At 37.1% G+C, this 21,498-nt stretch overlaps 1 protein-coding gene across 1 annotated transcript in view; it reads right to left on the bottom strand.

The window, feature by feature from the left end:
• LOC128988457 (disks large 1 tumor suppressor protein-like) overlaps positions 1–21,498 on the bottom strand; it is a 1,201,819-nt gene that overhangs the window by 1,111,898 nt on the left and 68,423 nt on the right. The window contains exon 2 of the mRNA XM_054409756.1: positions 3,323–3,454. Within this exon, the coding sequence (XP_054265731.1) occupies positions 3,323–3,454 (132 nt within the window). The remainder of the gene's footprint in view (positions 1–3,322; positions 3,455–21,498) is intronic.

The following is a 21,498-nucleotide window of genomic DNA, read 5'->3' as shown; positions in this document are numbered from 1 at the left end:
TGAAAAAAAAATTATTGAATTCGGTTAACCGGTTAAATTAAATCGAAAAAACATGACTCTGACTGGCTTTGACAAAACATCCATTTTCTCAGATTCGTCATTTATGTTGATACGGCCTTTTTGCTTACCACGGCAGTATTCAAAGTCTATGGTTTAGCTAAAGCAGTAGTTTGATTAATTCCAAATATCATGAACAAACAGCTGATAGTAAATCCCGGTAATTGTTACAACTCACAACCTAGCAATTCACTGCAAACGACTACCTTTTGTACCGTCTGATAAATCACGTATAATAGCGGCAGTTTGTTGAAATGGTTAATTTCCCAACAGGGAAGAATAGAGAGCGGAGTGACAAAATGTGCGTCAAGGGGCTGCGATCTAATTAATGTAGACACACTTAAAGCTCTCACTATAGACACAATGCTGTGAGGTAGACTAGACATTTCAATCCCGTCCGCGTGTTGTAGTTGTAGGTTGTAGCTGATTGGAATGAAAAGAAGTTCTATTAAGTTACCACTATACTGTGCTGTTTTTGACCGACTTATTAATCAGCCCATACATTACTTCAGGCTAGGTCTAAAAGGCGACATTATCAATTAGATAAAATCCATTGGTTATAGGCGGGATTTTATCCCGGGACCTAGGAGCCGAAATCCTACGGTCTACCACTAGACCAGCTCACTCCACAATAAACCATATGAAAGAACAACTTATTGTAAAAAAACTAATTTTTATATCAAACAAAAAATGGCAGAATAAAGACGTTAAATGACAACTGTTAAATACCAACATTGCTTACAAATTTAAATACAAGTGTTAAATATAGTTTCACTCTTAGTAGGCCTAAATATAACGTTGAATTATTGAGTGATAATTTTACTGCTACGAATGACACAAATCTATGTTTCTTAATGACTTTACCTCTACAATGAAAAAAATTCAAATTAAAGGATCAGATAATCATAGTAAGCAATTTAAAGTGATTTTAATTATTCTTCAAAAGAATAACGAAAGGGCGTTATTGTGTAGAGTGTTTAATATTTACGTTTTAGAGAGCGAACATGTATTACACTAAATACATTGTCTTATAAGCTGTCTTTTTTTATATTAGCATATTTGATTTACACAATCAAATGGATGGCAAACAAAAATAATAAATACACCCCACACCGTTGAAATTATCCCCCTTTTCAAGGTAGTTCGTATTACTTTAAGAGTGCATTGAAATATAAGTTTTTTCAAAGTTGGATTCAGATTTCAGATTCAGTAATCTTAAAATTGTTATAGTGCGTACGGAATGAGTATTAAAATTAAAACAAACGGCGTTTTGGTCTTTACTGACTCAAAATCCTCAGCGATCCCAGAGATAAATCTTGCAATAGTGACTTCTTCAATATCTACTTCTTTTGGGGAAATTCTCCGAATTGGAAGACGCCTTACAACAAATCTTTATCGTTAAAGCAGAGAATTATATAATGGAAATAGCATGCAACTTTTCTTTAAAGAGTAAGCTTTGTTAAATTTTTTTGTGTATGATAATTCTTTAAGAAATCTTGGAAGATTTGGGGACAGAGCCCAGATCGTCATGCGACTGTATGACCATTGGCCAAAACTCAAACAAAAAGGCATGGTGTATGCCCCAGGTGGATTCAATCTTCAATCTACAATATAAATGAAGAGTAGCAAACTTGTCCATAAGTAATTGTATACAATTACATCGGGGGTTATAACGACAGGACTTTGCTTCTGCTAAGAGTTGCAATGACTCAAAAACTAATGTTTACAAATATAGTCATTAGGCCTAATTAAATTCCAAACTATATCTTGTTATATTTTTAATCCATTCATGTTCATTGTTAATATTAGGAAAAACATATTGTCTCAACATATATATAATTTATAATCAAAATTTATTCATTGGCTCATTTAAAATTATTTTTCAAAACAATTCCTCCATTTAAAATACAGTGCTTCTGGGTTCAAGATTATCAAAAAAATCAACCATGTTTTTATTTATGTGAACCCCATAATTTAAGAAATGATTTACATCAATGAACAGTGACAGTGCAGTATCCAAGGAGAACATACAGAAACTAATAGTTGTGAAATAAATTGTGAAATTATAAAATAAAGTATTGTCAAAATATCCAAATAAACTGAAGAAAGAAGAATTTAGACCTACATTATTCAGAAGAAAATTATTATTACAGAAGATTGGTGAGAACATTCCATTTATTATTAACTCAAACTATAGACATTTCCAGGATCCATTTTGGAACTAAAATTACTTCCATATTTCAAATTATAGCAATAGAAAAGAAAAATTAATCATCTTACTAAAATAGTGTTTCCACATTATTACTCAATCTACATTTTAACTTATTGCCTTCCATAAATTCAAAGAAATCTTTTGATTCAGTCTGCACGAATCCCCACCTCTCGAGAATTTTTGTAACCACTTATTTCATCAAACATTGTATTTAATAACACCTGTACCACATCATTTATATTATTAGTTAACAGGGTGTCCACATTCTGGAAAGTCAGGGATAGTCATGGAAAGTCATGGAAAAAAAATTTTGGTCATTGAAAGTCAGGGAAATAGGCAAGAAGTCATGGAAAGTCATGGAAATATCCAATTATGGATGGATTTGAGGGGACCATTCAATGCTCTAGTCAGCTGTAACCCGGACTGTTGTAGCATTTTTCAGTATTTTTCACAAATGTTCCACAATTCAATTCATTACAGTTGTATTATTTTATGAGTTTTCGGTTTGTTTTAGTTCATTGTTGTACCTATTGTACTCCATCGTTATCTGTTATTACATATTTCAGTATTCTCTGCAAAATAACATGTCCAGGCAGTATTATTTGTGTGTGTATGTTATATAATAATTTGCGTGTAAAGTTCGTGAGTCATGGAAATCAATTGTAAATGGTCATGGATAGTCATGGAAAGTCATGGAAATTAACGAAAAAATTTTTGTGGACACCCTGGTTAAGACAAAAATAAAATAACAACAACATAATTAGAGGTTTATTTCAGACTTCTCTTTTAGAGTTTGCTAAATTCAAACAAGGCCCACGGCCATAGAGTATATCTTCTATATTATGGTATCTGGCATCACATATCAATTGTATATGACGTGCCTAGGTGAGCTCCTAGATATTTCAACTAACTGATCATTTACGTGGCTGCAATGATGACAGTTAAGTGTTTTAACACGTTTAACTATTGCACACTTACTTTTTCTTAATTTAGCCTCTTGGCTTGATTCTTACAGGTGTTTTAAGTTGCAAACCTTATAGCAAATTAACTGACCTAGTAAAGCTTGGAAGAGACGAGATTTGAAGATGCGGATGACCCTCTCGATGGCCAGACGTAGCTGCTTATCCTGGGGCTTGATAAGCTTGGAGTGGTAGTCTTCTAATAGCTCCAGCGCGCGATGAGCCTCTGAAAAATAAACAAATTAATTTACTTTTCAACCTCGGAAAATATAACATGGATTTCAAAATGCTATAGTGGAATGTAGTGGAATTTAATTTGGCAAAGCAATACGAGAGGCTAAGTACAGGATAAACTCTGTATGCGTAGTATTTTCGACTAAGAAGTAAAAGTAAAAGTAAAAGACATCATACTACCAATGTGAATTTAGATAGTTATACAATGAAAACTACCGTCATAGGATGAAGCCTTCAATGAATATCCTGTAAAATACTAATGTCTGTACTAAACACTGATATTTTAACCAAGGATATGTTATAGTGGGGGAACGCATATTTTATGTTACATCGATAAATTGAATTGTAAAATTATCGGATGGAATTTTGGAAATTGCACTATTTCGCAAAGACTCATTCTCACTTTGCTGCACGTGACAGAAATGCGGCGAGAAGGTTTATTGAGTGCAGCAAAGATACTTTGCGCTCTTTTATACATTATATTTTTCTTACAGTTGCTATAAAACGTATAAATAATGGGCAATTGTATGTAAATAAAGGTAAACTTTTACTATGCAGTTTCGCTAGCTAACAAACTGAAACCTAAATCTAATCATCTCACAAAAACAAAACCTATTGGAAGTTGTTTCACAAATTAGCAAATAAAAATTTTAATGAAATTGAACAAACAAGATGAATTACAATCTGATGAATGTTTATGTCGACACGCAAAAACAGGTTTGTAATCAATGTCACTGTGTTCATTATTTACACACATTTGGCTTAATATGTCACTTAACAACACGTTTTACGTTAGGTTAAATTCAAGCGCTGAACGATAATTTAACACGCAAACCAGGTTTATAGGTTAGGTTATAGTATACCGTTGTATCAATCAATGTTCAAAGGGAATAACGAATAAACAGCTGATCGTAGTCGTAGTACGTATATTTAAGTGTTGCAGACGTGTTCTCAAGATGGTTCTCAAGCATCGTATTGAGTGCCTAATACAATCAAACTTTTTGTGTTGTTTGGTTGAAATACGGGAACGCGGTAAAATAAAATGATTGCGACGAGTAAAAAAATATTTTGCGGAAGGCATAAAAAAATTGTATGTATTGTATACGTGGTGAAATTATAAAGACTAACCAACAATTTAATTCTTTTACAGACGAAAAAAATTTTTACAAGTAAACATTATGAGTAAAGTTTTGCCTCGTTCCTCGCACGAACGGGTTTCCTTTTTGCAAATTCAAATCACATTCAGAATTTAATCTGTCAGGAGCATTAGAAGATTAAATCAGCGTTTACACCTTATTTTCTACCAAAATTAAAGCTCCCCTTTTGTTTCATGTGACATTAAACATAATATATAACATTTGTTGAAACGTATATGTAGCGTACTTATTGTTTAAATTGAACTAATTCACCATGCAACTATGAAGAGGTGGTTTATTCAAACGTTAACTGTGAGGTAAAAGCACACGGGGATTCTGAGAATATTTATTTACAATTAATTATAATTAGACTTCCGAAAGCATCACCTAATCGGCTGTTCAAAAAAAATATTGCATTTTTAGAAAGTTAAAATAATAAACAATTAATTAGCGTAACAAAAATGTTAAATGAGTTATTTTCTACAAGCAAAGTTTTACTTTACATATTTTGTATTTCATAAGAATACAACTCGTATACACATCATAGAATCACAATTAAAATAGCTAAATATTGTCAATTTTTATACTCCTCTCTATTACATTATGGACTTAATTTGTGTTTATGTTTTCTTCTCTTAAGTAAATTTAATTATTAAACCAGTTTGAACGGATGTATTTGCATCAAGTGTTTTCTACTGGAAGTTGAGTATAATAGACTTTTTGAATTATGTGTTATTTATTATCTAAAGATTACATGTAATAAATGGTTGTATATTTGGGTATACAAATTATTCCACACGCACTAGATTGCAACCTATCTTTTAAGTTTATATCTTCAGCCTAATGCATGGTAAATAACTGATAGAAATCGTTAAACATATTTCCAAATCCTATGTTATTGTTTTGTATGAATTAATTTCATCATAAAATTATAATTAGTGGTTTTAAATTTAACTGACATATTTTAAAACTGTATTAAATTCAAACTATGTCCACTAAAAATCAATAACACACTATTTACTGTACTAAATAAATTAACGTTAACTGTACTAAATAAATGTAAGGTCCAAAAAAGGGTCTGAAAATTAATTCTACTACAGTTTTCTTTTTAGTCTGTAATAAAAATGAATTACTCAAAATGTAATTATTTGTTTAACCCCAAACAATGCTTAAGAACCAGGTTTTAATTTTACAAGGAAATAGAATTTGCAGCAAAGTTGTGTTTGTCGAATACTAATATATGAGGTGGCATTTGGACGACAAACTCAGGGTAGAAGTTAGTTTGGGCTACATAGTTGCAGAGTTTGTAGAGATCGTCAGTATGCAACACTTACAACTATGTCCACGAGGGTACAAAGGCACTTTTGAAAGACTTCAACTCAAAATATTTTAATTATTTTCGGTTTTAATTTTTTAGATACGTATTATAACGAAAATTCTCATAATGAAGCAACCATTTCCTAATGGTAAGACCTAATGGTAATTCAGGCCCAATGTATTTTTTAGAGTCCACAGTGGTCCCCCCTATTATTTATTCAATGGTATTACAAATGGTAAAAAAAAATTCGTTTTATTGACTTTCTCTATTCATAATGATACTTATTAATATATTTTCTAACTTTCAAAAATGCTTGTCAACTTCTGCTTATCAGACTTGAAATAGATGTTTTATCTACATATCTATGAACTGTACTGCATATCTACCCAGCACAGATATCAGCCGAGTTCAACACTAGGATGCTAAATGCGGTATCTGCAGTATAGATTCAATGAATTACGAGTGCATATGGTGCAATGTTGGCGAGTTTACATATTAAAACATGTTGCTGCAGCCAAATACAGCTTCTGCCAGTCTGAGAAAATCTGCTTTGCTCTATATATACACTAGATGTAAAGGGAAATATATTTCAGAGTTAATGCGAATAGTTATTGTGGGAAATAGGTTTCTCAAAAGAAATGAATCACATTACCATTCAAAATTGTTTAAATATTTTACTTTATATTTATTATCCATTAAAATGGTGTTATGAAATAACAGAAATGGTTAGAAAACTTGACTCTGAAAATAAAAATAAAAATCATACTTCAGTTTTACTATGGATTATAATAAGTCTCAGCTCAAACAAAGACTTCAGCAGCAAACAATCATAAAAAAATCATTTGCTACGATAATTTCAAGAGTTTTACAAAATGCATACGACAACATGATGGTTTTATCATTTGACACGACTTTTCACAGACAGCCCTAGTCCCGTATATATCCTTCTCCACCTACATAGGATTTGCGATAACTATTCCCACATAAAACTACATGAAATCTTATTTGAAACTGTACCACTCTCGTTAGGAGCATTTCTTATTTATAGAACACTGTAATGTCAGCCTTACAAATTACTAATGGAATTTTAGATTGTTCATCTTTTAGTTCTTCGCGTTATAGGCCTGAAACAGCTCAAATCTAACCTTAACTGTTTTGCATCTATTACATCAGGCATTATTTTAGACAAATGAACGTCACTTACAATAAGTTTAATGTCCCCGCAAGTTGTTAGATGATTCGAATAAAAAGCTATTAAATACATTAAAGTATAAACACCAAACCAGATGGTGTTTAAACGCATAGTGAACACTCTTCCAAGGGTCCCATCAGTATTCCGTAAAATGTTTTTAAATTGTAGTTTTCCCTCATAAAATCACGTCACATTACAATATAACATATTTGATACTTCTGAGAATTCGACGACCTTAAATAATTAAATCTGAATTTCCAAGTGGAACTTTAAAGCGCAATTTTCATAAAAACAATACTGTAACAGAACCAATTGCACAAAAGAAATAAACATTTAACATCCTTAAAAATAAAATTTTATGAAAAACACTGTTATGATTGGTGTAAGATACGAGTTCAGTGTATCGTGTTGTATGAACACATTGTTTGTCTAGAGACTAGACAGGACAATGCAGATAGATAAAACAAAGAACCTCATCAGCTGAGTCGGGACCTTACACGAGCTGACGTCATCAGTGTGCTGTACATGTAGAACACTGTTATGATTGGTGTAAGATACGAGTTCAGTGTATTGTGTTGTATGAACGCATTGTTTGTCTAGAGACTAGACAGGACAATGCGGATAGATGCAACAAAGAACCTCATCAGCTGAGTCGGGACCTCACATGAGCTGACGTCATCAGTGTGCTGTACATGTAGAACACTGTTATGATTGGTGTAAAATACGAGTTCAGTGTATCGTGTTGTATGAACACATTGTTTGTCTAGAGACTAGACAGGACAATGCGGATAGATGCAACAAAGAACCTCATCAGCTGAGTCGGGCCATCACATGAGCTGACGTCATCAGTGTGCTGTACATGTAGAACACTGTTATGATTGGTGTAAGATACAAGTTCAGTGTATCGTGTTGTATGAACTCATTGTTTGTCTAGAGACTAGACAGGACAATGCGAATAGATGCAACAAAGAACCTCATCAGCTGAGTCGGGCCATCACATGAGCTGACGTCATCAGTGTGCTGTACATGTAGAACACTGTTATGATTAGTGTAAGATACGAGTTCAGTGTATTGTGTTGTATGAACACATTGTTTGTCTAGAGGCTACACAGGACAATGCAGATAGATGCAACAAAGAACCTCATCAGCTGAGTCGGGACCTGACACGAGCTGACATCATCAGTGTGCTGTACATGTAGAACACTGTTATGATTGGTGTAAGATACGAGTTCAGTGTATTGTGTTGTATGAACTCATTGTTTGTCTAGAGACTAGACAGGACAATACGAATAGATGCAACAAAGAACCTCATCAGCTGAGTCGGGCCATCACATGAGCTGACGTCATCAGTGTGCTGTACATGTAGAACACTGTTATGATTGGTGTAAGATACAAGTTCAGTGTATCGTGTTGTATGAACTCATTGTTTGTCTAGAGACTAGACAGGACAATGCGAATAGATGCAACAAAGAACCTCATCAGCTGAGTCGGGCCATCACACGAGCTGACATCATCAGTGTGCTGTACATGTAGAACACTGTTATGATTGGTGTAAAATACAAGTTCAGTGTATCGTGTTGTATGAACTCATTGTTTGTCTAGAGACTACACAGGACAATGCGAATAGATGCAACAAAGAACCTCATCAGCTGAGTCGGGCCATCACACGAGCTGACATCATCAGTGTGCTGTACATGTAGAACACTGTTATGATTGGTGTAAAATACAAGTTCAGTGTATCGTGTTGTATGAACTCATTGTTTGTCTAGAGACTAGACAGGACAATGCGAATAGATGCAACAAAGAACCTCATCAGCTGAGTCGGGCCATCACACGAGCTGACATCATCAGTGTGCTGTACATGTAGAACACTGTTATGATTGGTGTAAAATACAAGTTCAGTGTATCGTGTTGTATGAACTCATTGTTTGTCTAGAGACTACACAGGACAATGCGAATAGATGCAACAAAGAACCTCATCAGCTGAGTCGGGCCATCACACGAGCTGACGTCATCAGTGTGCTGTACATGTAGAACACTGTTATGATTGGTGTAAAATACAAGTTCAGTGTATCGTGTTGTATGAACTCATTGTTTGTCTAGAGACTACACAGGACAATGCGAATAGATGCAACAAAGAACCTCATCAGCTGAGTCGGGCCATCACACGAGCTGACATCATCAGTGTGCTGTACATGTAGAACACTGTTATGATTGGTGTAAAATACAAGTTCAGTGTATCGTGTTGTATGAACTCATTGTTTGTCTAGAGACTAGACAGGACAATGCGAATAGATGCAACAAAGAACCTCATCAGCTGAGTCGGGCCATCACACGAGCTGACATCATCAGTGTGCTGTACATGTAGAACACTGTTATGATTGGTGTAAAATACAAGTTCAGTGTATCGTGTTGTATGAACTCATTGTTTGTCTAGAGACTACACAGGACAATGCGAATAGATGCAACAAAGAACCTCATCAGCTGAGTCGGGCCATCACACGAGCTGACGTCATCAGTGTGCTGTACATGTAGAACACTGTTATGATTGGTGTAAGATACGAGTTCAGTGTATTGTGTTGTATGAAAACAGTGTTTGTCTAGAGGCTACACAGGACAATGCAGATAGATGCAACAAAGAACCTCATCAGCTGAGTCGGGACCTCACACGAGCTGACATCATCAGTGTGCTGTACATGTAGAACACTGTTATGATTGGTGTAAAATACAAGTTCAGTGTATCGTGTTGTATGAACTCATTGTTTGTCTAGAGACTAGACAGGACAATGCGAATAGATGCAACAAAGAACCTCATCAGCTGAGTCGGGCCATCACACGAGCTGACATCATCAGTGTGCTGTACATGTAGAACACTGTTATGATTGGTGTAAGATACAAGTTCAGTGTATCGTGTTGTATGAACTCATTGTTTGTCTAGAGACTAGACAGGACAATGCGAATAGATGCAACAAAGAACCTCATCAGCTGAGTCGGGCCATCACACGAGCTGACATCATCAGTGTGCTGTACATGTAGAACACTGTTATGATTGGTGTAAGATACAAGTTCAGTGTATCGTGTTGTATGAACTCATTGTTTGTCTAGAGACTAGACAGGACAATGCGAATAGATGCAACAAAGAACCTCATCAGCTGAGTCGGGCCATCACACGAGCTGACGTCATCAGTGTGCTGTACATGTAGAACACTGTTATGATTGGTGTAAGATACGAGTTCAGTGTATTGTGTTGTATGAAAACAGTGTTTGTCTAGAGGCTACACGGGACAATGCAGATAGATGCAACAAAGAACCTCATCAGCTGAGTCGGGACCTCACACGAGCTGACATCATCAGTGTGCTGTACATGTAGAACACTGTTATGATTGGTGTAAAATACAAGTTCAGTGTATCGTGTTGTATGAACTCATTGTTTGTCTAGAGACTAGACAGGACAATGCGAATAGATGCAACAAAGAACCTCATCAGCTGAGTCGGGCCATCACACGAGCTGACATCATCAGTGTGCTGTACATGTAGAACACTGTTATGATTGGTGTAAGATACAAGTTCAGTGTATCGTGTTGTATGAACTCATTGTTTGTCTAGAGACTAGACAGGACAATGCGAATAGATGCAACAAAGAACCTCATCAGCTGAGTCGGGCCATCACATGAGCTGACGTCATCAGTGTGCTGTACATGTAGAACACTGTTATGATTGGTGTAAGATACGAGTTCAGTGTATTGTGTTGTATGAAAACAGTGTTTGTCTAGAGGCTACACAGGACAATGCAGATAGATGCAACAAAGAACCTCATCAGCTGAGTCGGGACCTCACACGAGCTGACGTCATCAGTGTGCTGTACATGTAGAACACTGTTATGATTGGTGTAAGATACGAGTTCAGTGTATTGTGTTGTATGAAAACAGTGTTTGTCTAGAGGCTACACAGGACAATGCAGATAGATGCAACAAAGAACCTCATCAGCTGAGTCGGGACCTCACATGAGCTGACGTCATCAGTGTGCTGTACATGTAGAACACTGTTATGATTGGTGTAAGATACGAGTTCAGTGTATTGTGTTGTATGAAAACAGTGTTTGTCTAGAGGCTACACAGGACAATGCAGATAGATGCAACAAAGAACCTCATCAGCTGAGTCGGGACCTGACACGAGCTGACATCATCAGTGTGCTCTACATGTAGAACACTGTTATGATAAGTGTAAGATACGAGTTCAGTGTATTGTGTTGTATGAAAACAGTGTTTGTCTAGAGGCTACACAGGACAATGCAGATAGATGCAACAAAGAACCTCATCAGCTGAGTCGGGACCTCACATGAGCTGACGTCATCAGTGTGCTGTACATGTAGAACACTGTTACGATTTGTGTAAGATACGAGTTCAGTGTATTGTGTTGTATGAAAACAGTGTTTGTCTAGAGGCTACACAGGACAATGCAGATAGATGCAACAAAGAACCTCATCAGCTGAGTCGGGACATCACATGAGCTGACGTCATCAGTGTGCTGTACATGTAGAACACTGTTATGATTGGTGTAAGATACGAGTTCAGTGTATTGTGTTGTATGAAAACAGTGTTTGTCTAGAGGCTACACAGGACAATGCAGATAGATGCAACAAAGAACCTCATCAGCTGAGTCGGGACCTCACATGAGCTGACGTCATCAGTGTGCTGTACATGTAGAACACTGTTATGATTGGTGTAAGATACGAGTTCAGTGTATTGTGTTGTATGAAAACAGTGTTTGTCTAGAGGCTACACAGGACAATGCAGATAGATGCAACAAAGAACCTCATCAGCTGAGTCGGGACCTCACATGAGCTGACGTCATCAGTGTGCTGTACATGTAGAACACTGTTATGATTGGTGTAAGATACGAGTTCAGTGTATTGTGTTGTATGAAAACAGTGTTTGTCTAGAGGCTACACAGGACAATGCAGATAGATGCAACAAAGAACCTCATCAGCTGAGTCGGGACCTCACATGAGCTGACGTCATCAGTGTGCTGTACATGTAGAACACTGTTATGATTGGTATAAGATACGAGTTCAGTGTATTGTGTTGTATGAAAACAGTGTTTGTCTAGAGGCTACACAGGACAATGCAGATAGATGCAACAAAAAACCTCATCAGCTGAGTCGGGCCATCACATGAGCTGACGTCATCAGTGTGCTGTACATGTAGAACACTGTTATGATTGGTGTAAGATACGAGTTCAGTGTATTGTGTTGTATGAAAACAGTGTTTGTCTAGAGGCTACACAGGACAATGCAGATAGATGCAACAAAGAACCTCATCAGCTGAGTCGGGACCTCACACGAGCTGGCGTCATCAGTGTGCTGTACATGTAGAACACTGTTATGATTGGTGTAAGATACGAGTTCAGTGTATTGTGTTGTATGAAAATAGTGTTTGTCTAGAGGCTACACAGGACAATGCAGATAGATGCAACAAAGAACCTCATCAGCTGAGTCGGGACCTCACATGAGCTGACGTCATCAGTGTGCTGAACATGTAGAACACTGTTATGATTGGTGTAAGATACGAGTTCAGTGTATTGTGTTGTATGAAAACAGTGTTTGTCTAGAGGCTACACAGGACAATGCAGATAGATGCAACAAAGAACCTCATCAGCTGAGTCGGGACCTCACATGAGCTGACGTCATCAGTGTGCTGTACATGTAGAACACTGTTATGATTGGTGTAAGATACGAGTTCAGTGTATTGTGTTGTATGAAAACAGTGTTTGTCTAGAGGCTACACAGGACAATGCAGATAGATGCAACAAAGAACCTCATCAGCTGAGTCGGGACATCACATGAGCTGACGTCATCCGTGTGATGTAGATGTAGAACACTGTTATGATTGGTGTAAGATACGAGTTCAGTGTATTGTGTTGTATGAAAACAGTGTTTGTCTAGAGGCTACACAGGACAATGCAGATAGATGCAACAAAGAACCTCATCAGCTGAGTCGGGACCTCACACGAGCTGGCGTCATCAGTGTGCTGTACATGTACAACACTGTTATGATTGGTGTAAGATACGAGTTCAGTGTATTGTGTTGTATGAAAACAGTGTTTGTCTAGAGGCTACACAGGACAATGCAGATATATGCAACAAAGAACCTCATCAGCTGAGTCGGGACCTCACACGAGCTGACGTCATCAGTGTGCTGTACATGTAGAACACTGTTATGATTGGTGTAAGATACGAGTTCAGTGTATTGTGTTGTATGAAAACAGTGTTTGTCTAGAGGCTACACAGGACAATGCAGATATATGCAACAAAGAACCTCATCAGCTGAGTCGGGACCTCACATGAGCTGACGTCATCAGTGTGCTGTACATGTAGAACACTGTTATGATTGGTGTAAGATACGAGTTCAGTGTATTGTGTTGTATGAAAACAGTGTTTGTCTAGAGGCTACACAGGACAATGCAGATAGATGCAACAAAGAACCTCATCAGCTGAGTCGGGACCTGACACGAGCTGACATCATCAGTGTGCTCTACATGTAGAACACTGTTATGATAAGTGTAAGATACGAGTTCAGTGTATTGTGTTGTATGAAAACAGTGTTTGTCTAGAGGCTACACAGGACAATGCAGATAGATGCAACAAAGAACCTCATCAGCTGAGTCGGGACCTCACATGAGCTGACGTCATCAGTGTGCTGTACATGTAGAACACTGTTATGATTGGTGTAAGATACGAGTTCAGTGTATTGTGTTGTATGAAAACAGTGTTTGTCTAGAGACTAGACAGGACAATGCAGATAGATGCAACAAAGAACCTCATCAGCTGAGTCGGGACCTCACATGAGCTGACGTCATCAGTGTGCTGTACATGTAGAACACTGTTATGATTGGTGTAAGATACGAGTTCAGTGTATTGTGTTGTATGAAAACAGTGTTTGTCTAGAGGCTACACAGGACAATGCAGATAGATGCAACAAAGAACCTCATCAGCTGAGTCGGGACCTCACACGAGCTGACGTCATCAGTGTGCTGTACAGGTGCTGCACTGTTATGATTGGTGTACGAGTTCAGTGTATTGTGTTGTATGAACACATTTTTTGTCTAGAGGCTACACAGGACAATGCAGATAGATGCAACAAAGAACCTCATCAGCTGAGTCGGGACATCACATGAGCTGACGTCATCAGTGTGCTGTACATGTAGAACACTGTTATGATTGGTGTAAGATACGAGTTCAGTGTACTGTGTTGTATGAAAACATTGTTTGTCTAGAGGCTACACAGGACAATGCAGATAGATGCAACAAAGAACCTCATCAGCTGAGTCGGGACCTCACACGAGCTGGCGTCATCAGTGTGCTGTACATGTAGAACACTGTTATGATTGGTGTAAGATACGAGTTCAGTGTATTGTGTTGTATGAAAACAGTGTTTGTCTAGAGGCTACACAGGACAATGCAGATAGATGCAACAAAGAACCTCATCAGCTGAGTCGGGACATCACATGAGCTGACGTCATCAGTGTGCTGTACATGTAGAACACTGTTATGATTGGTGTAAGATACGAGTTCAGTGTATTGTGTTGTATGAACACATTGTTTGTCTAGAGGCTACACAGGACAATGCAGATAGATGCAACAAAGAACCTCATCAGCTGAGTCGGGACATCACATGAGCTGACGTCATCCGTGTGATGTAGATGTAGAACACTGTTATGATTGGTGTAAGATACGAGTTCAGTGTATTGTGTTGTATGAAAACAGTGTTTGTCTAGAGGCTACACAGGACAATGCAGATAGATGCAACAAAGAACCTCATCAGCTGAGTCGGGACCTCACATGAGCTGACGTCATCAGTGTGCTGTACATGTAGAACACTGTTATGATTGGTGTAAGATACGAGTTCAGTGTATTGTGTTGTATGAAAACAGTGTTTGTCTAGAGGCTACACAGGACAATGCAGATAGATGCAACAAAGAACCTCATCAGCTGAGTCGGGACATCACATGAGCTGACGTCATCCGTGTGATGTACATGTAGAACACTGTTATGATTGGTGTAAGATACGAGTTCAGTGTATTGTGTTGTATGAAAACAGTGTTTGTCTAGAGGCTACACAGGACAATGCAGATAGATGCAACAAAGAACCTCATCAGCTGAGTCGGGACCTCACACGAGCTGGCGTCATCAGTGTGCTGTACATGTAGAACACTGTTATGATTGGTGTAAGATACGAGTTCAGTGTATTGTGTTGTATGAAAACAGTGTTTGTCTAGGGGCTACACAGGACAATGCAGATAGATGCAACAAAGAACCTCATCAGCTGAGTCGGGACCTCACATGAGCTGACGTCATCAGTGTGCTGTACATGTAGAACACTGTTATGATTGGTGTAAGATACGAGTTCAGTGTATTGTGTTGTATGAAAACAGTGTTTGTCTAGAGGCTACACAGGACAATGCAGATAGATGCAACAAAGAACATCATCAGCTGAGTCGGGACCTGACACGAGCTGACATCATCAGTGTGCTCTACATGTAGAACACTGTTATGATAAGTTTAAGATACGAGTTCAGTGTATTGTGTTGTATGAAAACAGTGTTTGTCTAGAGGCTACACAGGACAATGCAGATAGATGCAACAAAGAACCTCATCAGCTGAGTCGGGACCTCACATGAGCTGACGTCATCAGTGTGCTGTACATGTAGAACACTGTTATGATTGGTGTAAGATACGAGTTCAGTGTATTGTGTTGTATGAAAACAGTGATTGTCTAGAGGCTACACAGGACAATGCAGATAGATGCAACAAAGAACCTCATCAGCTGAGTCGGGACCTCACATGAGCTGACGTCATCAGTGTGCTGTACATGTAGAACACTGTTATGATTGGTGTAAGATACGAGTTCAGTGTATTGTGTTGTATGAAAACAGTGTTTGTCTAGAGGCTACACAGGACAATGCAGATAGATGCAACAAAGAACCTCATCAGCTGAGTCGGGACATCACATGAGCTGACGTCATCCGTGTGATGTAGATGTAGAACACTGTTATGATTGGTGTAAGATACGAGTTCAGTGTATTGTGTTGTATGAAAACAGTGTTTGTCTAGAGGCTACACAGGACAATGCAGATAGATGCAACAAAGAACCTCATCAGCTGAGTCGGGACCTCACACGAGCTGGCGTCATCAGTGTGCTGTACATGTAGAACACTGTTATGATTGGTGTAAGATACGAGTTCAGTGTATTGTGTTGTATGAAAACAGTGTTTGTCTAGAGGCTACACAGGACAATGCAGATATATGCAACAAAGAACCTCATCAGCTGAGTCGGGACCTCACATGAGCTGACGTCATCAGTGTGCTGTACATGTAGAACACTGTTATGATTGGTGTAAGATACGAGTTCAGTGTATTGTGTTGTATGAAAACAGTGTTTGTCTAGAGGCTACACAGGACAATGCAGATAGATGCAACAAAGAACCTCATCAGCTGAGTCGGGACCTGACACGAGCTGACATCATCAGTGTGCTCTACATGTAGAACACTGTTATGATAAGTGTAAGATACGAGTTCAGTGTATTGTGTTGTATGAAAACAGTGTTTGTCTAGAGGCTACACAGGACAATGCAGATAGATGCAACAAAGAACCTCATCAGCTGAGTCGGGACCTCACATGAGCTGACGTCATCAGTGTGCTGTACATGTAGAACACTGTTATGATTGGTGTAAGATACGAGTTCAGTGTATTGTGTTGTATGAAAACAGTGTTTGTCTAGAGACTAGACAGGACAATGCAGATAGATGCAACAAAGAACCTCATCAGCTGAGTCGGGACCTCACATGAGCTGACGTCATCAGTGTGCTGTACATGTAGAACACTGTTATGATTGGTGTAAGATACGAGTTCAGTGTATTGTGTTGTATGAAAACAGTGTTTGTCTAGAGGCTACACAGGACAATGCAGATAGATGCAACAAAGAACCTCATCAGCTGAGTCGGGACCTCACACGAGCTGACGTCATCAGTGTGCTGTACAGGTGCTGCACTGTTATGATTGGTGTACGAGTTCAGTGTATTGTGTTGTATGAACACATTTTTTGTCTAGAGGCTACACAGGACAATGCAGATAGATGCAACAAAGAACCTCATCAGCTGAGTCGGGACATCACATGAGCTGACGTCATCAGTGTGCTGTACATGTAGAACACTGTTATGATTGGTGTAAGATACGAGTTCAGTGTACTGTGTTGTATGAAAACATTGTTTGTCTAGAGGCTACACAGGACAATGCAGATAGATGCAACAAAGAACCTCATCAGCTGAGTCGGGACATCACATGAGCTGACGTCATCAGTGTGCTGTACATGTAGAACACTGTTATGATTGGTGTAAGATACGAGTTCAGTGTACTGTGTTGTATGAAAACATTGTTTGTCTAGAGGCTACACAGGACAATGCAGATAGATGCAACAAAGAACCTCATCAGCTGAGTCGGGACATCACATGAGCTGACGTCATCAGTGGAGGAAAGCTGAAATTTGCTTTGTGCATTTAAAGTGTACTTATGGCGCTGCTAGATTTTATACATTTAATATCATCATAAGTAGACAGTGTCTTAATAAATAAAATAATGATGGTCAATAGATACAATGACACACAACGAACTACATATACTTTTATATTAAAAACACAATCCTCTTCATATACTTGCAAGTGTACCATAGTATCCTCTGTAGTACCCTTTTAATACATTTTATGAGTAAATATAATTAATGTTTAAGATTAGCTGCTGGAAATAAAATGTGGTCATAAATCAACACGTACAATACGTAGAGGACAAAAACTGCTTTTATCTGTTACTGGTTTCATAATTTAAATGTGTGTCTTAGAGGACCAACTTTTTTAATAGAAGCCATCATTAATATAGATATATTCCCTATGTCATAAACTAATTCAACCCACTCAGCCCTAGCAAGTATGATACTAATCAGTCTAATCAGTCCCTAGTGAGTCATGTGGAGGGAAAAAAATGAAACCTCCATATCATACAAAATCTCAAGCACTTTAAGGGCTCGCTCAGTTTTATTTTAGGGCCAAGAAGACGCCAGTAATTCGAGGAAAGATCCCTCGCGGTTTATTATTAATGAGGACGGCCAAGTTTCCAGACTACAATTGGATTTACGCGTGGTTAGTGGCGGATTACGTTACTCTCCAGCCTCGTATTTTCGGCCATCAATTTTAGAATTACCATTTCGTGGAAAACTCGCTAAAACTTTTGTTTAAGGTTACGAAAAATAAATTTATACCGTATTTTAAACTATAATATCCCCCCCCCCCGTAAACTACAGTCTACTGATTGGTGCGTTTGGTCTTGTATTTTAAGTATGTTATCGAGTAGCATTGTATGCCTAGCAGCTTTACGTGTTAGGACTATAATACGAAAGTATTAAAAGACGCCTTCAAACACTGCCACATGTATTTTTAACGCTTACAAGCCCCTATATAGATACACTGTATTTTATTCAACTAAAATAAATTAAAGTAGTTGTAATTTTGCTTGAATACTATTACTCGCTGGAACATTTGCAAACGAATTGCAATAGGTTTTGGTGGACTCGAAGTTGAATTATCTCCTTTCTTTTTAAATATTAAAATAAATTTTCATTCCCATTTATTCATTGGTTTTCTATTATGAAATATTATGTCTTAGGCATTTTTTCCATGTGGCCTGAAGTGTGACGTAAGGATATTGATTGATGTGTGTTGTTACACATCGTAAGGACCTTTATGGTTTGTTACTCCTCTACGATATAGTTAATATGGAAGGTGGTCTCCAAAACAGTTAGGGAGCAAAAGTTTTTGCTACTCATTATGAAGACCGAATCACATAGCCGAAATTTATTGACGATTAGCGAAATTTAATAGGCATAGCACTCTGCCAGTAGATCAGTTACAAATTATCACACCAATTTACTTAGTAAATCCTTACACTCGCCCCTATTTTCTTGCCTATTACCTCGAAACACATCCTCACTTCATTATACGTTCTATACCTGCTCTACAGAAAAATTCTAAAACAGGATCAACTGTTAACACTGTATAAATCGCAAATATAAGCCTAAATATTTTAAAATAGGCCTATATTTTTACCTTCATGCTTAGAATGTGTTAACCAGAGTTAGATACACATCGTGCTGCTGCATTACAGATAAGCCTCCCGACACAAAGCAAAGCTCTCTTCTTCTTCTTCTCAGAATGCCTTTTACGCCTCGGCCATCATTATCCCTCTGGGCTCCTTCAAAGTAACCATGGGAAAGCTATAATTTAGCAAAAAATGTAGATATACTTAAAAAAAGCAAGCCACTAAAAACTGAATATAGTGATAAATAAAAACATCGATTGGTGTATATTTACGGTAAGATGAATTTACTATTTGCAAAAGTGGTATAAACACTTTTACTGGGTTGGATGAAAAAGTACTAAATCTATAGTAAATTGTTTGTTAGATTTGCTTCCATATAAATCCACTCAAATTAACTTTACATGCAAACTTGTTTGTTACTTATTATTTTAGGTTAAATTTCCTCCACATATTCTTTCATCCCACAACACATTATCTGACAAAACAAAAGGTCCAAATTGAAAAATAACTCGACCACAGAGGGGTCTTCATTCAAATTGCGTTTTTGCTAAAGAGAACTTCTCAATAACATTTTCTTTTCTCATGCTCTTTCATTTGATATGTCACAAGGGGTACCTTGCTATAAAAAAAAACTTAAGTTCCGGTGAGAGGGGGGGGGTATATATCACAAATTTATGAACCGATTTTCAATTTTTTTTTCATCAAACATTTTCTTTTTTCATGGTCTTTCATTTGATAAGTCACAAGGGGTATCTTGCTATTAAAAAAAAAATTAAGTTGGGGCAAGGGGGAAAGTAAATGTAACGTTGAATTCAAAACAATTGGGTCCCCTACTTCAAGAGATGATTCCCGCAAACTGCATATTTCTATCTATTGCGGTTTTTACATAAATAAAGATGCAAGTTTAAAAAAAAACACCCTGTATAGAAACTTTACTATTATTTGGTATGACACTCATTGCACTGATGATTTGTTTATATTATATGAATCGAAACATTGTTTTATTTTCATTATACACCTCCAAAAGATATGATTTCTTCTTATTCTTACATTTAATTAGTTATACTGTTAACGTTTAATTAACCTTCCCCAAAGAATCTAGCTGTAATGAGAGGAATCTGTAATTGTCAATTAAAGTAGTTGCAAACAAATGATTTCCTCAGAGAATACAAAGCTAAATGATGCATCTGTTATCTTTTTTTGCATTTTCTTCGTTTTATAAACTTGTGTATTGCATTTCATAATAAAAAATGACTTTTTAAAGCATAGAATTTGACTTTTTTGTTGTTATAACTTATTTCGGAACTTTACGTACTACCCTCATATATCTTGTTTAATAGAAATAATAAATAAACGGTAAAAGCAATCTGATGCATACTTTCTCCCATAAGCTTGTCAACAACCTTTATCATGGGTAAAATTAATACTCAATACTGTGGGAGTAACTATGATAATTTTGTAGGAAAAATCAGAAAAGTTCCAATAACTTCCAAACCGTAATTGTTACAGTAATTGGGGTTGCATTATTTTGTTTAGAATTATTACTAACATAACACATTCATTTTCATCAAAACCAGGGTTTTTACAAAATCCGGTTTTTGTATTTTTATGGGTTGTTTATATGGACAAAACATAAGTTACAATACCTTTTGAGACGTCAGTTTTACAGTAATGGGATTTGTACCATTTTGTTCAGAATCTAAAGGACTATAACATACTACAATTTTATTAAAATCGTAGGGTCATTTTTAGGAAAATCTGATTTGTTCGTTATTTTATAGGTTTTATGGAAAAATCTCCATTAAAAATCAAAATTTCCAAAAAAAATAAAATAAACTCCTGAAGATACCATGGATTAGTACCTACATAACAAATTTCATCAAAATCAGACTACAGTTAAGGTATGTAGCTCTGTACACATCCACACACACGCACACACACACACAGAGATGGACAGACATCACTTCGAAAACCACTTTTTTGGGTCCAGCGGGGCCCAAAATGGGTATATCCACTCAAAACTCAAACTCGAAAAAGTTGACGAAAACAATACTTTCTCCGTATAGGGGGAGAAAATAAAACAAACCATTTTCTTGTTAAATCAAAATTTAATTTTAAACTCAATGTCTTTACATTCGTTCAAATACGAACGTTTCTATTTCAATACTCAAAAGGATTGATCCTGGAAGATTTGCCAATCTTACCTTATCCTTGCAAAAATGTGTAACAAATGGCAAAAAAAAA

Source organism: Macrosteles quadrilineatus, unplaced genomic scaffold (assembly GCF_028750875.1).
Source record: "Macrosteles quadrilineatus isolate MER2022 unplaced genomic scaffold, UCM_ALF_1.0 Scaffold_3__2_contigs__length_128488019, whole genome shotgun sequence".
Lineage (NCBI taxonomy): Eukaryota > Metazoa > Arthropoda > Insecta > Hemiptera > Cicadellidae > Macrosteles > Macrosteles quadrilineatus.
The sequence above is the reverse complement of the archived record's forward strand: the minus strand, read 5'-3'. Positions and strand labels throughout refer to the sequence as shown.